The sequence below is a fragment of the Sciurus vulgaris genome (genome assembly GCF_902686455.1).
Source record: "Sciurus vulgaris genome assembly, chromosome: 12".
Taxonomy (NCBI): domain Eukaryota; kingdom Metazoa; phylum Chordata; class Mammalia; order Rodentia; family Sciuridae; genus Sciurus; species Sciurus vulgaris.
The window spans coordinates 109,030,043-109,052,645 of record NC_136473.1 but is presented as its reverse complement, the minus strand read 5'-3'; the positions used below and the strand labels follow the sequence as shown (position 1 = coordinate 109,052,645).

The window sequence follows — 22,603 nt, the reverse complement described above, 5'->3', positions numbered from 1 at the left end:
ACCCTTCAATGAAGAGACACACAAAGACAAATGAGAGAAAAATTATCAAAAGCAGATAACTCAAGACAGAGATGAGAACTTACTTTCAAAAAGAGTACAGAAGGCCTATGGATATGGCATATAGGAAACATAACTAAAATGAGTTTTACCTATGCATCGAACAGTGTCACTTAGTCACAAGACCTTATTACTGATTCTCAACTTTCAAGATCACCTGAAGACCAAGCACTAAAATCCTTAAAGGAATTACTGATCACAATACAGATGGTATAAACACGACGCAAAACAGAAGTGCAGAGAATGGGTAAGTGGTTCTTCAACAAGTTCAACACCGCATTACCACGTGACCAAGCAATCGTAGGTACACACACCCGGAAATTTAAGACAGATGTTCACAACAAAATTCACAACAGTCCAGAAGAGGAAACAACACGAACGTCCACCAACAGATAGGCAGACAAAGAAAACCTGAGGTAGTCATATGATGGTGTGTTACTTGGTCCAGTGTGTGGGGAATGTGATACACTACAACATGGCCAAAGTGAGACCGTCCTAGGAAGTAAAAGAAACTGACCCCACAAGGGGGCGCTATGTGTTATCCGATCCCCCTGATGTGAACTGGGCCACAGGAGAACCCTGGGTGCTGGACGGCCGCCAGGCCAGGAGGAGGGACGGGCCGCCACTGCTTCATGGCAGAGGGCTTCTACCTAAGGCAATGAGAAAGTTCTGGAATGAGGGATTGGCAAGGGTTGCACAGCTAAATTATATATTTTGCCAACTAAATTATATATTTTATATATTTATTTATATTTATATATTTTATATATTTATGTATTCATTTATATATTTTAAAATTGTCAAAATGGCAAATTTCAGACCTTGTATAAATTTTGCCATAATAGAAAAAAATGGGAAAAAAAAAAGACAAAGGTAGCAAGAGTAGGGAAATAGAATAGACAGGGAAGTGGACGGGAAGAGCACTCCCAACCCCTTATCTTGCAAATTAGAGGAGCAGTAAGACAGCCCTGTTTCATGAAGCAAGAAATCAAAGTTGCACTGCACTGTTAAAACACAGAAGTAGAAAAATCGACGGCAGTCACTGACTACAAGGTTATATGCTCTACCAAGAGGATTGTGTCAACGTGGAGGATGTAACTGAGCCGAATCCTAACTTAACACAGCAGAAGCAGAGAGGCAATACCCCAACTGATGCTAGAAACGGGAGTGAAGCATGCTATTTGGAGATTCGGGGTGACTTCCAGAGGGACGTGTGAATGCTGGAGGGTTCCCGCCTCATGCACTTGAAGAATGAAATACTCAGATGACGGAGAGTGAGAATTCAGTAGCAGACCTATGAGAAGAAAGCAAGGAGAGCTCCCAGGGCGTGGGAGCGGTCCCACAGAGGGTCTCTGCCTAGGGGTTTCTATATTGTTTGGACTTTTTGGGGGCGGGTACCAGAGACTGAAACTAGGGGTGCTTACCCACTGAGCCACATCTCCAGTCATTTTATATTTTATTTAGAGACAGGGTCTAGGTGAGTTGCTTAGAGCCTTGTTAAGTTGCTGAGGCTGACTTTGAACTCCTGATCCTCCTGCCTCAGACTCCTGAGCCTCTGGGATTACAGGTGTGTGACACTGCATAGGGCCTTTTGATGAGGAGCTAACCTTTCACTAGAGAGTCCCCCTTAATTGTTCTCTTTCTCTGACTCAAAGTGTACAATTTTAATTTCTTATTCCCATAATTGAATGGTTTAACGTGTTGTTCACCTAAGTCTGTCCTGTGTTTGTTCCTTAAAACAAAAGAATCGCTTGGGTTCAAAAGAGCTCCTTGGGGTGGGCTAACATCAGGGTAGTTGAGGAAACCTGGGCAAGGACAATGTGTGGGCATCAGCAAGCCTGGGGCTTCCCATCATGCAGCCAAAACCAAACAAAAGTAACAGCCCTTAGCGCAGGGTTTTAATCTGAGCTGGTGGGAACCCCCTTGTCCGAGGTCCCCTTTCTATCTGCCTATCTCCTGCCTCAGAAGCAGTTACAAAACCCAGAAGAGGCTGCCTCTGAAATCCGACACTTGAAATTATGGTTATTGTTATGCGGACGAACAGGAGAGGCCAGGGCTGCCCAGGAATCCCCCGGGGAGAGCAGGACAACTCAGCAGGAGGACTTGGAGTCAGGGAGTGACGCTGCTTCCTTCCAGGCCTTCACTCTGCTTCTCCATGGCGCTTGGATAGATTCTCTGCAGCATCAGGGCCACGCTGTATTAAAGTTCTCAGAGCGCTCGCTGGCGGGGATGGGACTGGTCGGTACACTTCTGAGAGGACCACACAGGGTTTAAAGCATGCCCGCCACCTAACTGCTGTCTTGACCTACCCCAGCCACGTCCCACTGCCAATCAGACGTGGCCACACCTACCCTGCTAGACCTGTGCCTAGACAGGTGTTGTCTAGGAAACTGAAGGAAACCACTAACTGTCCCATTTACAAAAGGCCTGCTCAGAACTGTACATCCACACGTGCAGGAGAAGGGAAACCAGAGAAGTCAAAGGCCAAACCTGGAACAGTCAGTCCTGGGGTCCGCCCCCAGAGGGTCCTCAGCTCAGGGGTCAGCTGTGAGAAGGACTTCTCCCTCATGCTCACCAGAGTCAGAGAATTCCTCACCCTTTTTCCCCCTTAGGCCCATAAGACAGAGGTGGTGGTGGCCCTTAAGGTCCTGCCATCACATGGGAGAAAAGAAGCCTGGAAGGTTCCGAAGGAGAATCCGGGGGACGGGAGGATGTCTTCCTAGGGCCTAGACTAGAGGCAGCTCCTGCCGGCTGCTTGCAAATTCTTTTAAGTTACAGGCTTCTTAAAAGGGAACAACCCCAGGCCAGTCTTACACACAGTGTGGGTGGAAAGAGCCCAAGGAAGACTCCTGCAGGGGAAAGAGGCATGTTTTAGTCAGCGTTTTCACTGCTGTGACTAAAAGAACTCAGCCAGAACATAACAGGAAGAAAGGTTTATTTGAGGGCTCACGGTTTCAAAGGTCTCAGTCCATGGAAGGCCAGTTCCATTCCTCCAGTCTGAAGATGAGGCGGAACATCATGGCAGAAGGGTGTGGCAGAGGGAAGTGGCTTACACAGCGAAGAGAGGAGAGGAGAAGAGAGAGAGAGAGAGGGGAGAGAGAGAGAGAGAGAGAGAGAGAGAGAGAGAGAGAGAGAAGGCGAGAAGGAGGGAGGGAGGGAGAGGGAGAGGGAGAGGGAGAGGGAGGGAGAGAGAGAGGGAGAGGGAGAGGGAGAGGGAGAGGGGGAGAGGGGGAGAGGGAGAGAGGGGGAGAGGGAGGGAGGGGAGGAGGGAGGGAGGGAGGAGGGAGGGAGGAGAGGGAGAGGGAGAGGGAGAGGGAGAGGGAGAGGGAGAGGGAGAGGGAGAGGGAGAGGGAGAGGGAGAGGGAGAGGGAGAGGGAGAGGGAGAGGGAGAGGGAGAGAGGGAGAGAGAGAGAGAGAGAGAGAGAGAGAGTCCACTCTGCAGGTACAAATATATATCCCAGAGTCCCGCCCCCAATGAACTATGCCCTCCAGCTTTGCCCCACCTGCCTCCAGTTACCACTCAGTTAATCCCATCGGCGATTAGTTCACTGATTGAGTTACATTTCTCCTCTGAACCTTCTTGCATTCTCACATGTGAGCTTTTGGGGGACACCTCACATCCAAACCATAATAATGCACTATCTTCCTGTCACCCACTGAGACCAGCATCCCCAGAAGACCAGTCCAGCCATGATCACGGCCCATGACCCAGGTAGTTCTTCCCAGGTGTGTGTACGTGTGTGGCGGTGGGGGTAGTCATTGTGGGGTTTCAGGACAAATGCATGAGAAAAGTCAATGGGAAAAGGTAGAAAGAGGAGGAACCAGGTCTTGGGACCTCTCTAGAGGGTTCGCTTGGATTCTTTTACCATCAGCTCTTGCTCCAGTCACCAAAGCACCTCTGGGAAATGTAATCACTTGCCCTGGAGACAAGAACACCCAGCAGGCCACACCAAAGTTTGCTAAGCCTGTGTGTGGGCAGAGTCCCTAATTGTTTACACACACACACAACTGGCAAAGGATACTCACACCTTCTAAATGCAAATATGTCTTCCTCTCTCTTCTCTAATGTCTGCACTCCTCTCTCTTATTGCATTGGGTCTGGCCAGAAAAGTCAGTCCAGCCTATGTGTCAAAGAACTTGTGGGGGGTGGGGGGAGACATAAACGTTATGGTAACAGCTTCAACACCAGAAGCAAAGGCTTTGAGTTTTTAAAACAAGAATTTCTCTGGGAAGAGCAATTCCAGGAGGAAAGAAATCACATTTTCCCAGTGACTTATAGAGTTATCTAAAGCATTTCGCATGTGAAAAGGAAGCTTTCAAGATTTTGGATACCCACATTCCACCTGCTCCCTCCTATCCGGGGAATCTGCTCCCTGCCACTGCTCTCCACTCCTGGGAGCAGAAACTAACGCCCGCCGAGTGCTATTGCTGTCAAGCACTCTGTCAGGCACTTTCTCGGTCATGAACGTCCCCCTCTGTGCTCACATGACTGATCCAGGATGGCATTTCACAGGTGAGAAGATTGAGACTCAGTGACAGAGCCAGGATTCCAGGACAGACCTTTAAAACTCTAAGGCTTCTTCTCGAAACCCATCCTGATGGAAGAGAGGATCGGATGCAGACACTCGACGCTGACTCGTGTAACCAATGCTTTCCTCCTTTCTCCATCAGACGAGTGTGGATGTCCCGTGCTTGGGCGTCCTGGCCGCTGAGCTGGCCCTCTTGTGTAACCATGCGGATAACGCTATTGTGTACCAAGCCTCCATGGGTATGTTCCACCTGCTCTGCATGGCGAAGTGGCAGAACGGTAAGAATGGCTCGCCCCACCTCCTGCAGGCTACTAAACTCGGCCCCGAGTAATTATCCTTGGGAGTCCCAGGAAGGCTCTACATCCATGAACTTCTAAATCCCAGCCCACCATTTACAGCTGCACTTTCTAAAATGTGATTAAGAAGTCTCCCTGGCACTGTCAAGAAATTCTAGGAGTGTTACAGTTGGTTCTTCAGCATCTATAAAGTATTGTGCTTAGGTAAACATGGGGTGTAGATGGGGAGATAGGAAGGCCAGAGAGAGCAGGGCCAGTTGGGAAGAAGAAAGGTTTCTAATGGACTTTTAAAAATAAAGGCATACTTTTTTTCCCATCTAGTGGATCATCAGCTAGAATTCCCAGAAGAGTCTTCCTTCAGTGGTGGGGAAAACTCAGCCCAAAACTACAATAAATGCTGAAATGGTTTGCCTAACACAGCAGAAATGCAAGACCTAAAAGTACCAAACTCTTTCTACACAACCTAACTATATCTCAGAACAAAGCTTTAAAATATTTTTAGAGTCCTCTGTCTCTGTCAAGAATGTAGTGTCAGAGGATAAATTTACCCTCAGATAAGAAGCAACACATATATGACATGATGATTAAATATACATACACATATTTGTGTGTGTGTGTGTATACATGTTGTTTCTATAAATATACGCATATATGTTGTTATATATATTAACATTGCCAAAAAGATTAGTGAGCTTATAAACACAGTAATAGTAATTAGCAAAAACTAACCATAAAAAAAGACTGAAAAAGATGAACAGAGCTTCAGCGAGCTGTGAGACTAGTCAACCTCATGTCTAATCTGAGTTCCTAAATATGAAAAAAGTAAGACAGAAAAATAATTAAAGAATAATAGCTGAATTTTTTCCAAATTTGATAAAAGCTTAATACTCATAGATTCAAATAGCTCAATTGAGCTTGAGAAAAGTGAAGAAAATGGCATCAAGGTACATGATAATTAAATTGCTTATAACCAATGATAAAGAGGAAATCTGAGAAGAAACCAGAGAAAAAAAGATACATTATATGCTGCAGATTTCTCATCAGAAACAGTGTAAACCATAGGCAATGAAGCAATGTCATAAAGAGCAGAAACAAAAGCTGTCAGCCTCGAATCCCATAGCTAGCAAAAATATCATCCAAAATCCAAAGTGAAAGAAAGAGTTTAGATATACAAGCTGATGGAATGCATTGTGATAGAATACAGATCTGCACCTCAAGAAATGCTAAAGGAATCCTCAAAGGAAAAAATGATGCCAGATAAAATTTTAGATCTAAACTAAAGGAACAAAATGGATGGGAAATTGCAGCCATGTAAATAAATATTAAAAATTTTAATAATAAATATTAAAAATAATAAATATTAAATAATAAATATTTATTTAATAATAAATATTAAAAATATTATTTAAGTTTCTTTGATATTCAAGTGTCAAACACAAAAAAAAATACAAAACTCAACTGTTGAACACAAAAAAATAAAAATGTATGACAATGATAGCACAAAGACTTGAGGGGAAAAACATATGAATACAGTTTTAAGTTACCTGTATGCACGAAGTCATGAAATATCACACAAGTAAACTGTGATACAGTGAAAATGTATTGTATAAACCCTAAACAACTACTAAGATAATATAACAAAGACATGTAATGAACCAAAATGGAAATAAAATAAGATTATAAGAAATACTTAATCCAAAAGGTGACAAAAGTGGATATAGAAAGAACAGATAAGAAAAATAAAAATAAATAGTTAAGGGAACAATCTAACCACATTACAATAAATGTAAATGTTCTCAACACCCTAAATGAAAAGACAGAGATTGTCAGATTGGATAAAAAGTAAGGTTCAACTAAGTGCTTCCTACAAGAAACCCATTTTAAACATAAAGGCACAAATAAATTAAAAGTTAAAAGTGGGAAAATGATACATCATGCTAACTTGAATCAAAAGAAAACTGGATTGGCTATATTAATATCTAAAGGATATATTTCAGAACAAAGAATGATTCTAGGGAAAAAGAGAGTCATTTAATGATGACAAAGGAGTAATTAATTAGACATAACAATCCTAAACACTTATGTACCTGAAAACAGAAATACTTTATCCTACAAAATCAAAATGTAAACAAACAACTATAAAGAAAGATCCACTACTACAGTTAGAGAATTCAACACCCATCTCTCTACAATACATAATTATACAAAAAAAAATCAACAAGGATCAAGATTTATAGACCACTCCACCAATCATAAAATATGAACATTCCTTTTAGTGCTTTTGTTAAGTAGAACATTTTCCAGAATAGATGATATTTAAATGAATAAACATCAGAAAATCATTTACTCTCATTAAATGGAATTAAATTTTAAAATAAAAACAAAAAAAATCCAGAAAAATCAAAATATTTAAAAATTAGATAACATATTTCTAAATAACCCACCGGACAGAAAGAAAAATGAAAAAGTATTTTGAATTAAATGAAGTTCAAATTCTCAAAATTTCAGAATCTGTGAGATGCAGGTAAAGGAGTGTAAAGAGAGAAAGTTCACAGGATGATTTGCCTTTCTGAGAGTGGAGGAGAGTCCTAACATCAGTGATCTCAGCTCCCGCTCTGCAAAACCAGAGGAGGAGGAGCAGCAAACAGCTAAAGGAAGCAGAAGAAGGGAAGGAATGAAAATGAGAATAAAATGCATGTAATGGAGAATGGAAATCAATCAGGAGGAAGCCAAACAAGGAAACCAGAAGCAAATTCTTTGAGAAGACCATGGGAACCCAAAGGGAGAAGAGACAATAAACAATGTTAGGGATGACAGAAATGACATGATATGCAAGAATAACAAAGGACATTGAATAAAACTTCATGCCAATAAATGTGACAACTTAGGGAAGAAAGAAAAATTAATTAAAAGTTACAAACTATTAAAATTACTTGTGAGGACATTGATAAACCTGAATGCTCCTGTATCTGCCAAAGAAACTACATTTGTAGTTAAAGCCTTTTTGCAAAGGAAACTTCAGACCCCCAAAGAAAACTCCTGACAGAAATGATCTTGTAAACATTTAAGAAAGGAATTATACCATTTCTATACCAATTCCATACATATCCTTCCTGAAATGTGAAGATGAAAGAATACCTTCCAGCTCATTCTCTGATGCAGCATAATTCTGATATCAAAACCAAAGACAGTCAAGGGGAAAAAAAAAAAAAAACACTAACCAATGATCCCCATGTATACAGATGCAAAACTTTCCAAAGTTTAGCTAATAAAATACAATAATAAAAGAAATGCATCATGACTATGTGGAATTTATCCCAAGAGTGCAATCAATTCAGCATTTGAAAGTCAATCAGTGCAATATACCACATTGACAAGTGAAAAATAAAACTATATAGTCATTTTAGTAGATAAAGAGAATTTGATGAAGTCTATCATCCCTTCTTGATTTTTTTTAAAAAAGTCACTAAGAATAAAGTAGAACTCTCTTCACCTAATAAAGTGTGTCTGTGAAAATCCTAAACTACATCATAACTAGTGTGCAACATTGGACAACTTTCACAAAAGCTTTGGAACAAGAGAAGGATATACATGGTCATTACTTACATTCACCACGGGGCTGAGATGATGCATATGCCCTGATCTTATCCTTTACACATTGCATATACGTACTGAAGTGTCATACTCTACCCCAGAAATGTGTGTGCTTACTATGTGTCAATTAAAAATTAAAACAGATTGATACATGAAAAAGGACAATTTTTAAAATTGAATTTAAAATGGATGATTAAACCAGATGCAAAACAGTAAAACTGGAAGAAATCTTTTGGTTTTATGGCAGGTAAAGATTTTTTATAAACAATACAAAAAAGATGATGCATCAATGAAAAACTGATAAATTAAGCATTTCTGCTCTTTGATGGACACTCGTAGTCCCTAAGCTCAGACTGGAAGAAAATCCTTGCAAATTACATATCAGATAAAAGAGTCATATCCAGAATTCACAATGAACATGCAAAACTCAGTGAGAAAAAAGGCAACCAATCTGAAAAATTATAATAGATTTGAATAGTCATTTTGACAAAGAAGCACATCAAATGATGTTCAATATATAACCATTAAAGAAACAAAATTTAAACCATTACTACATACCCAAGAGAATGTCTAAAATTGAAATGACTGACCATACAACACATTATCAAAGATGTATGCAGCAGGAGATCAATTATGCCTACATTGCTGGTGAAAATTAATTTGGCAGTATCCTAAAACGGTAAACCTACATCTACCATACAATCCAGTCACTCCACAACTTGGTATTTACTAAAAAATGAAAGCAAATATTCATACAAACACTTACCCATGAATGTTTGTAATGCTTTGATTTTTCAAATGCTGGAAAAAGCTAGAAACAACCCAAGTGCCTGCCAGCAGGTGAATGGAGAAAGACACCCTGGTATTCACCTGCAGTAGGACATGGCATCCATCAGTGCAAAGCAATGAGCTGTTGATTCAGGAGATAACGTGGGTAAATGTCAATCGTTTTGCCGAGTAAAAGGAATCATCGCACCTGGTATACTCCCACCATTATGTACAACTATCATGCACCAATAAAAGTGTGGAAAAAAGGGTAGGTACTATATGACCTCATTTACAATAGAATATACAAACTTGACAGAAGGCACATGGCAGAAGGTAGATCAGTGGTTGCCCTGGAACCCGGAGGCAGGTAGAGGCAGCAGGTGAGAGAAGTTAGGAAAAGACATGAAGAAAGCTGGAGGCAACAGACGTGTTCACGTCTTGACTGTAGTAATATACACATGCAAAAGCTTACACCGTTGTGCACCTTAAACATTATATGTCAAGTACAGCTCCATAAAGCTATTTATGAATGAAATTCTTAAAACACATCTTTCTGGAAGTAAGGACATCTGTACCTGCACCACTTGTTCAGAGTCTCTGGCTTTCCTGGTACCCCACTCCTCAGCTCTCTTCAAAGTTCCTCCAAGTTAGCTCTCTGACCGACAAACCCTGCAACTTAGGAATAGCTTCTCCAAGTCACTGAAAATCATATTTGATGGCCTAAACTGCTGGTCAACCTATAAAAATTATTTATGGGGCTGGGGAGATAGCTCAGTCGGTAGAGTGCTTGCACTGCAAGCACAAGTCCCTGAGTTCTATCCCCAGCACCGCAAAAAAAAAAAAAAAATTCTTTATGTCCTTCATTTTTCACATGTCCTCTTTTAAATACTTCTTAAATTCTGGGTCAGTGCCATTATAATATTTTATGTGACAAAACTTGGTTAGAGAGTTACATGTTCAGAAGAACAGCTCTATAGAATTGGGGAGGAAAAGAAAATTGGAAATAGCAATATCACCAAAGGAACCCCTGTTCAAGTAGAAACTCTAAACTCTTTTCCTTAATGCAACAGACCTTGAAAAAAATATACCTATGAATTATAACATGCGTGGAAGTTATTGCTACCTGGCTGTGGCTCCTCATGTGGAATTCCAACCCAAGACCTTCCAACGAGACAAAGTGAAGATTGCTCAGGTATCATTGCACCACTCAGGTAAATGCTATACAGAGCACTTGGTTTCCTGACTTTTATTCCTATCGGTAAGAATTAAGTCTATTATTCTCAAGTATAGCACTTTATAGCATTTTCTAATAATATACATTTACTTCATAAATATTTTAATGGTTATAAAATACAAATAAGATGAATGTTTCCTAGTTACACTGCTTTTTATTTGAATAACACATAGTTCAAACATGGGGAACTCCTGACTAAAATGACTTAGCAAAATTAATGGAGTCCCCAATTAACAGGCTTTTCAATATGATCATAATTTACCCTGAAAACATCAGAAATTACAACTTAGATTTTTTCTTTAAAAGAGCTATTAAATTAGAAAATAAAATTTAAAAATGTATGGGACAAACCTCAGTACCAAGTGGATGGTCCTAATCGCTGGGTGAGTCGTGAAGTCACATAGCTCTACATAATTTCTCACTTTCTCCAAAGTCCATGGGTTTATCCATAGGCTCAAAAAGTTGCCCAGCAATGAGCAAAGTCTGGGCTATCAGGAGGACAGTCACTCAGAAAAACTACTGGGGAGCCCCTTCCGGCTTGCTCATCTTCTGAGGAGGAAGCACCTGAGAGTTCTAGAACTAGATGCATAAAGCCGTTACTCCTCCCCTGGCCGAAGTGAATGGAATTGTGGGAGGCTGAAATACGCTGAAGCCAAGCATCTAATGTGACACAGTGATAGCTTAAATATGCACACGCACGAAGGCACATCTTTCCAAAATCTAGGGTTTTTCCTACACACTACCCCTCAACTATCACAAGCCTGGTTGGTCATGGAGTTGGTCACCTTTGTGAAGAAACAAGGCATCTATGTAGGGGTGCCAGCAAACCCTTCTCACCCCCCTCCCCTTCTGCTTTTAATGTCTACCAGGTTTAGAATTCCTTGGGTTTGGGGTGCCCTGGGTCTTTGTGTTTATGACCTGTTTTTCAGTTCCCAGTTGAGACCCAAGCAAGTTCAGTGCTGGAATTGAGTACAGCAGCAGTAGCTGGGCCGTACAGAGGTAGGGACTTCTGGAGAAGGAGGAAAGGTGAGTTTGGAGCATTCAAGGTTGGAACAAGAAGACCAATAGGTGGTTTGATAGAACCCAGAGTTGTAGCAAGGAGATCAAGAGGACCACAAAGTCCAGAGATTGCAAACAGGAGCAGCACAGCCAGGTTGTCAGCTCCAGGCACTGAAGCAAAACACCATTAAAATGGGAGGATTGCATTGAAAATAAAAAGGCTGCCCACAGACAAAGGCGCTCTCCTTCTATATAGTGACAGTTTGTAAAAGAGGACACTGTCTTATGAAGGACTCACAGAGGGCCATGAAAGCGTCATTGATTTAAAAAAAAATGTTTATACCAAACACAAACAAACAAACAAAAACACCTAGTAATCTCACTCATGGGAATTTGTGGAAAGGAAAGAATCCAAGACAATTCATCTACTCACAAGAAGAGGTTCTTCCAAATGCCTGTTTTCTGAAGTGTGTGTCCAACGTGGAGAAATAAATGGCAAGTGAGGGTTATCGAGTCCCCAGCATGTCATGCAACTGTTAGAACAAGTAGCATCCAGAACACATGGCAAGGGGGCGTAAAGCAAGAAGGGGCAACGAGGGGTCTCTAGAGAGTGGGTAACGTGGTGCAGACCTCACCTGATGAAGCGAACCCTATCCTCCGATGCGTCTACCGTCACACCTGCGTCTTCACACAGCAGAAACACCCAACTTCAGTTCTGAGTGGCACCGAGAAACTTCCACAACTTTTAGATAGATAATAGATACTAAAATTTTTGAGTCAACAAATATTCAAAAAAGAAGATTTCTCCTTCTGATGATTTTTTAAAATTCAGCATCTTATATTCAATTTGGCTTTCTTCGGGTAAGGCCACTATTTACAATTGTCCGTCTGTTTCACCAAGCCTTGGTCCCCTCTTTGCCTTTCTTCCACAGCTCTCCAGGATTACCATCCCTTGCCAACCCCTGGAAGCAGGGCTGGTGGTCATGCTTTCTCACTCAGACCTCAGTCCTTTTCCTTCAGAAAGAGCAATCTCCCTCCCTGTAGAGGTGATACAGAAAAGCTTTGTTGGTGAGATTGACTACCTTCTGAACTTGGAAGAATGTGCCTTTTTCTCATGCAAAGGTCAAGAAGAAAAGGGTTCATTCCTCTTTCCTAGGTCCGTAGTCATACAACTGGATTCCAATTTTTTGGCTTACTGATATTCCTCTAACTTTAGAAGGGGGTTGTTTGCATAGTAGTTCGTTGACCTCAATTGTGGGCAGACAGACCCTCTCTCTCTCTTCCTAGTTGTTGATGTGGGAGAGAGAAAAGTGTGCACATTGGAGTCACTGTGACTTCTTGCCCATCTCCTCCGGCCTCTGCTTGCCATGCTTATTTCTGACCTGAGCGAACTCATTTCCAAAGCTGAAGATGTTCCCAATACCTGGACAACAAAATTGTTTTAAAATCAGAATACAAAATTGAATAAAATTATTTTGGGATTACAGTTATCTTTATGCTAACACTGTAAGAAAATATAACTTCTATTAGTTTTTAATAAAGGAAGGGCCCACCATGGCCGGTGAGAGTCTCAAGGCCCTGCAAGGCCCAGAACTCCCCCCAGGGTCTGAGTTTAGTGATTTCCTGTGCTGCTATGAGGTCTGAGGCCTCCGCTCTCCTTTTGGTTTCAGAGTGTAGGAAATACTTTACTGCCCTCCTTGTTGACCGACTTTGTGTGGGAACTCCTGATTAAACTGTCCGAAGTCAATTATGATACCGCGTCTGAGGCAGCCTCCATACTGAAGCTGACTTTGGAGTATCACGCCCAGAAGGTCACCATGGTAAGGCCCGACAGGGAGTGAAGGGGACCAGGGCTCATTCTCTCAGACTACCTTTTGACTTTGCTCTAAATCTACTTCCCTCAGTACAGAGTTCTTGCCATTGTTCATTTTGTCACTTTACTAAAATGAGGATTTTTTTTACAAAATGTTTCACCATGTAGAAAATTTTAGAGAATAAGATAATGAATACCCACCCATCAATCATATTAAATTAAAATATTTTGCCATATTTGATCTGATTTTTAAAAGAAATGCATTAATTACAATAAGTAGAGTTATAATTGAAATCTGCACAACCTTTAGGGAAAGTTTTCAAGAATCCTCAGCTTAGTGTAAGGTTAACTGCCTAGTTTGTGGAGTGTAGGAAAAATCAAAGATAGGCCTGTGTCCACCCACCACAGAGGAATGGTGTCATTATGTGTCTAAGCACATGAGGATGTTCACCTTTCCTCTGTAGTCTCCCTCTCTCAAGTATTCGTTGTGTGTTTATTTGCTATTTAATGTTTTTCTAAGTAAAAAGAGCAGTTTTAATTTTTAACAATTTTAAACTATTAACACAAATTTTGCTCTCCACATCTGTATTGCAAAATGTCAATAATGACTGTAAATAAAAGAGCATTTAGCTCATGCATAATCACCAAAATAATGCAATTTATATTTTATAGTATATGCACACAAATGTATTTCATTCTTACCAAATAAGTGAAAACACTACACAGAACTAACTCAGCTGCTTTCATTTCACTTCTTGTCATTCACATACTCTAATATCCTCTCCCTCCTAATAAGTAAAGAAAGATGAAGAGAATTTATGGGTCTCTGCCTTAGTCTGCTTTGTGTAGCTATAATACAATCCTTGAGACCAGGTGATATAAAACAAATAGAGATTCATTTCTTACAGTTCTGGAGACTGGGAAGTCCCAGGTCGTCCCAGGTCAAGGATTCTGCATCTAGCAAGGGTCTTCTTGTGGCATCATCTTGTGGTGGCAGCAAGAGAGAATTACAAGAGGGAGAGAGACCCCACAACAACGACCCCACTCACTCTGCTCCACAGAGTCCTCCTCTAACACAGGAGGAAAGAACACTCCAGGGAGGCTAGATGAAACCAATCCAAGTCCCTGGTGAGAAAGGACACCACCAGAAAGCCATATGTAAACTCCTCTGCTACAGCAAACCACTAACCACACAGAAACTGAACAAAATTGTGATTCTCTGTCTTTATCACCCTCCCACAGCTCCCACAGACAGCTGTGCTACTAAGCACAGGGTCATTCTTGGTTAAAAATATTTCTGAAAATCCCCTCAATGGCCCCTCATGGTATGTGGCCTTATGAGCTCTGCATCGTCTAGCACGTCAGTGTTTCTCCAGCACGAAACAGGCCATCATTCCTACAGCTGAGCACCCAGTGCCGGAGCTGGCTTGTTTTAGAGCTGAGCTGCATTCAGAGCAGGAGGACAAGCGCAGCAGCAGCTCTGGACCCTACAGGGAGGCGGTCCCTGGAGGAGACGAGGTGTGAGGTCTCTCTTGTACTTGGATCAATAGTACAATAGTACAGGAAGACTGTACTATTTAACACCTCATTGATTTCAGACAAATCCCAGGCCTAGGTGGAACACTCCTTGTTCAAGAATGGGTAAAAAAGGGAAAAAAATAAAACTAACATGGAATCTATGCGTAGTGTTTACCAGATCATGACTACACTTGGGGTGATTCCTCTCATACTCAGTTCACCCCTTCCATATGTGGATTCAAGTCTTTCATTTTCAGAAAGCTTTTTGAAATAAATGCATCCATCATTATCCTACTCAATTGTTTTGGCTTTCTTCTTTAAAAACTTGAAAGTATCTAGGTTTTCTATCATTAAGCTCGTATGCCTTATATAATGAAGTTTAGCCTCCCAAAACAAATTTTCTAAAAAATGGGCATTTCTCCAATATTCATAAATGCAACACAGAATAGTGAGCTCCATTGTGGCCTGCTCTTACAGACACACAGCATAACTTGATCAATTTCACCCCAGCACCTCTCTTCCTCCCTCCCTAGCCTACCACCCCCTGCCACTGGTCCCCCTTCTACATAAGTGCACTGTCACACACACACACACTCACACACACAAACACACACACACACTTTCTGCTGGTGCTTATTTGTCTATTAACTGCTACTCTGACCCTTCTGGGACTGAATTTTTGCATTGTGAAATGCCTTGGTTTAAAGGTGGCCCTGCAACAGGAGACTCCGGTTGACCTGAGGAATTTCTCTTCCAGGTATCTAAGATTGTGACCTTTATTTATAAGAAACTGTATGAGAATCCCTTCCACAATATGAAGCACGCCATGTTGCGAGTCACTGCCTTGCTGACGCGTACTTCACCCAAGAAGGTCATCTTTCAACTCATGGACTACCCGGTGCCTGCCGATGAGTAAGGCGACCTCCTGCCCCTCATACCCGCCCCCGTCCACGGTTGTCCTCAGCCTCCACAGTCAGGTGAACTTGGCTCAATCTCCGTTCACCATGCTTAGGCCCAGTTTCTTTCTTCAGACGATATCTATTTTCACATCATGTTGGATGAACGTAAGGCTCAGATAAGATCATATATATAATTTGTAACCTTACATGATAGCTCACAGTAGGCCCTCAAGAAATGATGATTATCTGAGGCCTTAAACTGTATTCTGTCACATATTGTGCAGGAACAAACTTCTCAAAATGATGAAGGATTTTTACTTTGCATTTGTGAATTTACTTTTTGTTTGAGGGAAAAATATTCGTAGAGTGCTTTGTTTACATTCTGAACAAAGTCTATACCATTTTTTTCCTGACTGAAAGATTGCTATTTGTAGGAGGTTTAAGCCCATAGCATATCTCAGTATTCATCGCATTTCTGGAAAGATCTCCGTAAGGCCCGGCGTCCTCTCCTTCAGGACTGAGGCACCACTGTGCGCACAGCATTATCGGCCCTCGAGCCTTTTCTGTGGGGAGCATATCCTTGTGGGTAGAACCTGCGATGAACAGTGTGAGGCAGCACCTGCAGCAGGCATGAGCAGAGCCCGGTGACCTGGAGACATTGCCACAAGTCTTATGCAATGGTAGGCGAGGACTGCAGTAGAAAGGGCTAGGACTCGAGCCAAGCTGGAGAAACACGGAGGACTGGTCAGCAGAATATATGAGCAAGAGGCAGGGAAGTAAGAAAGGCCGTGAGATTTGGTGCCCGTGGTTCTGGCGTTAGCCCTATGGGAGGGGCAGCTCCACAGAACTGGGAACATCCAAGTTCCAGGAGTCCAGGGCCCTGGAGAAGCCACCGGAAAGACTGAGCCGTAGACATCAGAGGCCTGCGTAGGTCGACAGGACATCAGGGATACACTGGCAAAAAGACGTGCAGCCAGGTAACGGTGACAGTGGCTAAGTGTGCAGGGAAAGGAGCTTGGGGACTAGAGGGAAGAAGCCAGGGCTCGAGTCACATCTGTGTCAACCAATTAAATGTGGGACATTTAGCAAAATGAGCTCAGGCTTCGATTTTTATTTGTTTATTTTATTTAGGGTTTTAAAGAATTTTCTACATATTGATTTGTACATTAATTTGTACCCCCACGCCAGACTTTGAAAGTGTCACTCACTATTCCTGGACGAACCAGATCACGCACTAGAGGAGCAGAGCGTGGAGTGCAGAAAGCTGGTCAGTTCTTCACACTGAACTTGGCCGATATGTACACAGCAGTAAGAAATGGACATACAGACTTGCTGACTGAGTTTCCAAAAGATCTAACTTAAATTCTTCCTCTGTTCTTGAGGTCCCACACCCGTGGGAGGGATCATTGCAGTGGGATCCCGCTCGTTCAGGGCTCGTCTGCCCAGCCTCTGCTGCCAGGATGTCAGAACAGGGCGCCCTTCGCGACCGTGCCAGGCAGCAGGGCTGGCACGCGGGTTTCCTGAGTCCCCAGAGTCTTGTGTCCACAGCACGCTGATACTGATGTGGCAGGCAGCAGGGTCTGAGCCCAGCGTGGCCCCTCTTGTGCTGAAGACAATCCTGCTGATACTGAAAGGAAAGCCCGGGGAGACGGAGGACGACGTGGAGGAGAAAAGGCGCTTCTCGCTGGATGCCACCAACATGATGCCCGTGGCGGTAAGGACACGCGTGTTCCCCTGGCTTTGCCTGTGGGCGACCCCAGCCAGCCCGGGCTCAGTCACGCCTCCTTGGCCTTGGGCTCCTCGCACCCCACACTGTCAGACCCTGGAGCTGGCCTTCTGCTGAGATCGGAGGGGAGGAGCAAATGAGTGTGCTGCGGGTCCGACACGTCGTGTCTGTGTGGGGTGGGGTGGCTCAGATCAGCGGGGCGGGGCAGGACTCTGCTGAGGTGACATCTGGTCAGAAACCTGAGACTGGGGAGGGCGGCCCTTGCATGTGTCCAGGAAGATCACACGGCAAATGCCCTCTGGGGACAGAAGCTCACCTGGGTTGGTGAATGACGGGGAGACAGGAATCTGGGTGAACTGCACCAGGGAGCAGGTGTAGAGAGCAGAGAGCTGCTCCGGCTTGGATCACTTCAATGTCCAGCTGCCTGAGGCCTAATTTCACCTGCGTCCACCGCAGGCATCCCCAAGGACCCTCATCACCATTGTTGGGAATAAATTCAGGTGTTACAGAGATACAACAGGAGCACAGCAAGGTGCTGGGACATGGGGTCTGCCGTGCTGGCATTGCAGGGGTCAGCATCCCAAAGGCCGTGCACGCACCAGCCCTCCCCTTACCTAGCCCCCCCCCCCAATTGCTCAAGCGCAGGGAGGGCCTGGGTCATTGGTAGGACCTTTCTTCTCGGCCACTTCTGAAGGGGCCCTTGGGATATTTGCCTCCTTGGGAACCAGCTTGCTTCCTGCTGGTTTGGCAGGGTTGCCTGGTGCCCTGGAAGCCCCTTACCAGAGGACGCTGGGCGCAGCTCCTGGTCTGCTGTGGCTGGGTGAGCGCAGGCACCGCGCAGCTCCTTTGGGGAGGCGGGGGGGTGGCAGGGTCCCACCCTTCTTCCCTGGCTAAGAGGATGGTCCTTTTCCTCCTGACAGGCCTCGCAGGCCCTGGGCACGTTCCTGCCGGTGGGCTCTTACAAGAAAGCCGTGGCCCAGTTCTTCCCACAGCTCCTGTTGGCCCTCATGCTGCAGCTCTTCTACAGCAGCCAGCTGCGAGTGATGCCCCAGGACAGGCCCCTGTGAGAGTGCCAGCCAGCCGCCGCACATTAGAGAGCTGAGCCCTGGGCCCCACGGGGCTCCTGCATCCTGTGGGTGCATTCAGTGACAACCCCAAAGGGCAAAGTACCTTCGCCTGAGTACTCAGGAGGGACCTCCCCAGGTGTGGGGTGTGCGTGCAGCATAGGGGGATCCAGGCCCCAGAACCTCCCCTGCTCTCTGTCGGGGAGGAGAGGAGGGAGCGGGGGACACTGCGCTGGCTCCCTGGCTCCAGACCATAACCGCTCTGGGTTAGTGTGCACGGAAAGCAAAGCAATGTGTGCAACGTGCAGGCGGCTGTGGAGCCCTCTCCTGGCTGGGGACCTGATGTGTGGGCTTCTGACATTGGCGTGTTTGCCTAGGGAAAGGCTCCTCACCTCCATCTTGCAGTCAGTTGATGTCACCGCCCTGTAGGGAATTCCCAGCCCAACTCTTGGCTGTTTTCCTTGTCTGGCGTGGGATGTCTACACCGGGACACCCTCACACAGGATCCAGCCCTTCGGAGGTGTAGCCCCTCCCTGCTCTTTAGGCCAATCACCCCAGGCAGATGGAAACACATCCTACCCATTTATGGCATCCGCCAAGGAACAGTGACACCTTCTGCCAGCCATTACATTGCTGAATGTCTTACAAGTAAGCCCATAAGCTGGTGAGAGGTTCTCTGGGTAGCCTGATCTCACGGCTACAGTGTTAGTTAACCTCCGCCCCTTATGTTGTTGAGATGACTGCGCTCAGCAATCTGCTTCCCCAGAAACGTCCCCTTCCTCAAAACCCACATCCTGCCTAAGAGGGGATGAAGGGGCAGGTCACGCATACTTAGTTATGTGAAGGTCACCGTCCTTTAACGACTGCTTTTTTGGGGGGGTCTCAGCTATGCCCGGGATGCCCTGAGAGCGCTGCTGAATTGTTCCGGACTGCAAGAGGTGGATGCTGCTTTGACGAAGAAGAACTGCTGGAACCAGTTTCCCCAAGCACTGTATCATCACCATGGGGTTTACCTCATAGCCAAGTAAGAAAGGGGGCCTCTGTGTAGGACGCTTGATCTCTGCACCACCTTCTCTGCCTTCCTTCACCTAGGACACCAGAGGACACAGTCAGCATCTACTCCAGTTTCTAAATCTCTCCAAGTGATCTGAATTGGCATTTGATTCTACTTCTTCAATTATTTTGAGGAGTTTGGGGGGGACATTTTCCCTTTTTATTTGGTGGTACCCCATTATTCTCTTTCTACAGAACAGGTTTCTCTTGCAGGTATCTTTCAGAGAACTAAAGGTAAGCTCGATTTTTTCCCTTCTGATGTTAGCTATTTCCTGCTTGGCAAGCACCAGAACTTTCTAGATGTGCTTTAAAAAGTTCCAGTAAAGACCTGTGTTCAACGAGTCAGGAAAGTTTTAGAAAATACAATGGAACAGAATTTTTATTTTTCATGTACTGGAAAGGGGTGTTTTCTGGTTATTTGGTGAATAGCAAGCTTATGATTTCAGGGATCAGATTTTCTGATCAAGAACTGAGATATGGTGCCTGTCAACATGATAGACCATTGGAAGTTGTACCCAACCCAGAAAGCACGGCCTATGTGGTCCATAGTAGTTTTAAAAACAGCCACTTGTTTGCCCTTCCTGTGTAAAAGTGTAGCACCTCTGCACCCTACAAGTGGTCCCTAGTTGAGTGTCACTCTGCCCTTAGCATTCATGATCTTCTTACTCCAGGCACGGGATGGACCAGCAGCAACACCATCATCTGGAGTTAAAATTCAGAATCTCATATTAGCAAGTTCCCTGAATGGTTTGTAAGCACATTAAAGTTTAAGGAAACCAGTGTGGAGTCCTGACATGGAAACTCTGTCAGGCCACCCTTTCCAGTCCTGCCTCTACCAAGCTGATCCAGGCCCGCGTGTCAGGGCTGCTGTGAGCCCGGCCTCTGCCCAGATGTGTTTGGAGGATGGCTAGGGACATCAGAGCTGGCCACCTCTTCTCCTGAGGAAGCCAGCAGAGGCCCTGACTCTCCTTCCTTGTAGCACTCAAAGGAAGTTTGGTTCAAAACCACATCAGTGACCCGTAAGGCTGCCTCGAATTGAGCTTTAGATATTTATTGAGCTTGCACAGAAATGGCCCCCCTGTTGTGTGGCCAAGGGTCAGGGAGACAGGACAGAGGAGTGACCCCAGGGAACGAAATGGTGGCAGGATCCGGGGCACAAGGTTCTGCAGTGTCGTGGGCCTCGTCGTGGGCTGCAGCGTGCCCTCGCCAGGGAACCGTGGAGAGTGTCTTCCCTCCCATGGGGGCTCTGAAGAGTCCGAGGGCGCCGACCTCTCCTTTCACTGTCAGGATTTTGCAGACGTGTTCCTGTTCTTTGCTCATCTGGAGCTGCTTGTCCTTTACAGAACTCTCAGCGAATTTAACTTCCCACAGTTTCCAGAGACTTTACATTATTTCTACAAGATCTCCGTGGAAGGTCCTAGAAGGTCTGAAGACAATATCGTCACGATCATATTCTTCACTGAAGTGAGTTTCTAGGAGAACGTGAAGGGTGTTCTGGTCCCTGCCCTGGTCTTTACCCAGCCAGGCCGCAGCCGCTCATCTCCATCCGGGTACGTTCTTACCAAGACTCAGGAGAACCGCGGAGGAGTGAGCTGGGCCCAGCACCCGGAGCGGAGTCACATCTGCGGAGGGGAGGCTACCCCGAACGATTTTTAGCATTTCTTTTTAAGTAAGGCATGTAGACTCAAGCTACGAATCTGTTTCCAACTGTAATATAAATTTCATAGAATCCTCATTATTTCTCATTGTTTTGTAGCCATCCTGTCTGTCTGGTTTCTGTGGTTTATGATTTTGACCGCAAACTGGAGGAGGGGTCCCTGAGTTTCCATGTGCTCCGTGGGCTTTCTTTTATTTCCATACCATGGTTAAATAAACATCTTGGTGCTGGTAGTGGTGGCACAGGCCTGTAATCCCAGTGGCTTGGGAGGCTGAGACAGGAGGATCGTGAGTTCAAAGCCAGCCTCAGCAAAAGTGAGGCACTAAGAAACTCAGTGAGACCCTGTCTCCAAATAAAATACAAAATAGGGCTGGGGATGTGACTCAGTGGTCAAGTGCCCCTGAGTTCAATCCTCAGTACCACAAACAAACAAAACAACATCTTGCTGGAGGGAAGTGGTGGATAACTTTCTGATGTTTAATTTGAAGGAAAGTTCTTTGGAAGATTGTTAAAGGAAAGCCTGGAATTTTCTTCCATGAAAATTGTTTTTAAAGCTGTTACTGTGTTTCTAAGAGGTTTTAAAAATACACTTATTTGACAAGGTGGCTCGTGATAATCATGTATTTTGGGGGAATTGGCTGTAAAAGACTAAAACTCCTCAACTTGGCCTCCAGGTGCCTCCTGCCTCTACCTCGCCATCACCTGTCCTCCCTACTCCCTTCCCTATGGCTGCTCTTTTAAAAGGTGTTCAATCACACCCTGCTTCATCAACCTCAGGGCCTTGGTACATGATTACCATTCCTGGAGGTGTCTTCTTCAAACACTGTATCCAGCTAATGTCAACTCAGTCTTCACATCTAAATCTAAATATCGCTCTTCATTCTAAATCACATTTATATCACACAATCTAAATTGAGTACCTGGTGAATGCTCTTGCAGCATCTGGTAGCTTTCCTTCCTAGTGCCAGTCACCATTCACAACTCTGTTTTCTCTGGAACAGTGTCTAATATGCTCCTGCACGGTACTAGTCTCTCAGTCGGTTTGTAAGCTTACAAGGTCATGGACTGGAACTGTTTTGCTTACCAGTCCATTTGTAGGCATCACCTGTTGGCATATGTAAACATCCCCTGTCCAAAGATCTCAGGGCTGGGGCTGGGGCTCAGTGGTAGAGTGCTTGCCTAGCACGTGTGAGGCACTGGGTTCCTTCCTCAGCTCCACATAAAAACAAATAAATAAAATAAAGGTATTGTGTCCCTCTACAACTAAAAAATATTTTTAAAAACTCAACCATCTGCGTGAGGATTAAATGAGTCATTCAGTTTCCAAAAATGGAGAGAAATCCTGAAAACAAAGGCAAAAAGTGTCTATGAGTTATTCTGATTGCTGTCCCCTCTT

At 44.3% G+C, this 22,603-nt stretch overlaps 1 protein-coding gene across 1 annotated transcript in view; it reads left to right on the top strand.

Moving 5' to 3' along the window:
* Positions 1-26: 26 nt before the first annotated feature.
* MROH9 (maestro heat like repeat family member 9) overlaps positions 27-22,603 on the top strand; it is a 34,892-nt gene continuing 12,315 nt past the window's right edge. The window contains exons 1-8 of the mRNA XM_079107113.1: positions 27-304; positions 4,729-4,864; positions 13,148-13,297; positions 15,566-15,720; positions 17,256-17,421; positions 18,354-18,496; positions 19,384-19,521; positions 20,894-21,014. Of these exons, the coding sequence (XP_078963239.1) occupies positions 4,739-4,864; positions 13,148-13,297; positions 15,566-15,720; positions 17,256-17,421; positions 18,354-18,496; positions 19,384-19,521; positions 20,894-21,014 (999 nt within the window). The 5' untranslated portion in view covers positions 27-304; positions 4,729-4,738. The remainder of the gene's footprint in view (positions 305-4,728; positions 4,865-13,147; positions 13,298-15,565; positions 15,721-17,255; positions 17,422-18,353; positions 18,497-19,383; positions 19,522-20,893; positions 21,015-22,603) is intronic.